The sequence below is a fragment of the Penaeus monodon genome, chromosome 28, assembly GCF_015228065.2.
Source record: "Penaeus monodon isolate SGIC_2016 chromosome 28, NSTDA_Pmon_1, whole genome shotgun sequence".
Classification (NCBI taxonomy): Eukaryota; Metazoa; Arthropoda; class Malacostraca; order Decapoda; family Penaeidae; genus Penaeus; species Penaeus monodon.
Window position 1 is genome coordinate 27,935,858 of NC_051413.1, and position 583 is coordinate 27,936,440.

Consider the following 583-nt stretch of genomic DNA (forward strand, 5'->3'; position numbering starts at 1 on the left):
GGATGTTTACCCTCAAGAAACCTGCAACCAGCCAGGAATGATTATAAAGGCGCAGCATGTAATTATTATATTTATTTAGGTCATTACATCGCCATCTCCGAAGATGTAATGATCTCTGCAAATTGGGAAAAAATATTGTGTCAAAAGTTGGATTCCTCCTTCATCTTGATTAAAAGTTAACCTCTCATCATGAAAAAACACGTAGCATTAAGATCACAGCCTCCAAAGTTGTTCCGAAACTCGCACATATTAATACACTCATCGGCTACCGGGCTTGAAAACACTGCAGCTCCCCCTCCTATTCCATTGTGAGGTTCTGTAGTCGGGGGCGAATACAGGCCGTTGACGCCGCCCGGAGCGCCCACGAACTGCGACGACCTGAACACCGGCGCAAGTCGGGTGATGTAGAAGCGCGGCGGCGGCGTCGGAGCGGCTGGAACCGGAGCTAGAGCTGGCGAAGGAGCCTGAGGAAACACGGGGACCCTGGCGCCGTCTCCTGGCGTCTCGGCGACCGGTGATCCTTGTTTCCGCTGGATATGTCCTGAACAGATTAGAAAATACTAAGAATACCTTCCGGCGAAAT

The 583-nt window shown here is 50.1% G+C and overlaps 1 protein-coding gene across 1 annotated transcript in view; it reads right to left on the bottom strand.

Annotated features, from left to right (window-relative positions):
* Positions 1–57: 57 nt before the first annotated feature.
* Positions 58–583, bottom strand: part of LOC119590975 — a gene marked incomplete at its 5' end in the record, with an annotated part of 1,747 nt that continues 1,221 nt past the window's right edge. The window contains 1 exon segment of the mRNA XM_037939707.1: positions 58–541. Coding sequence (XP_037795635.1) covers positions 177–541 — 365 coding nt within the window.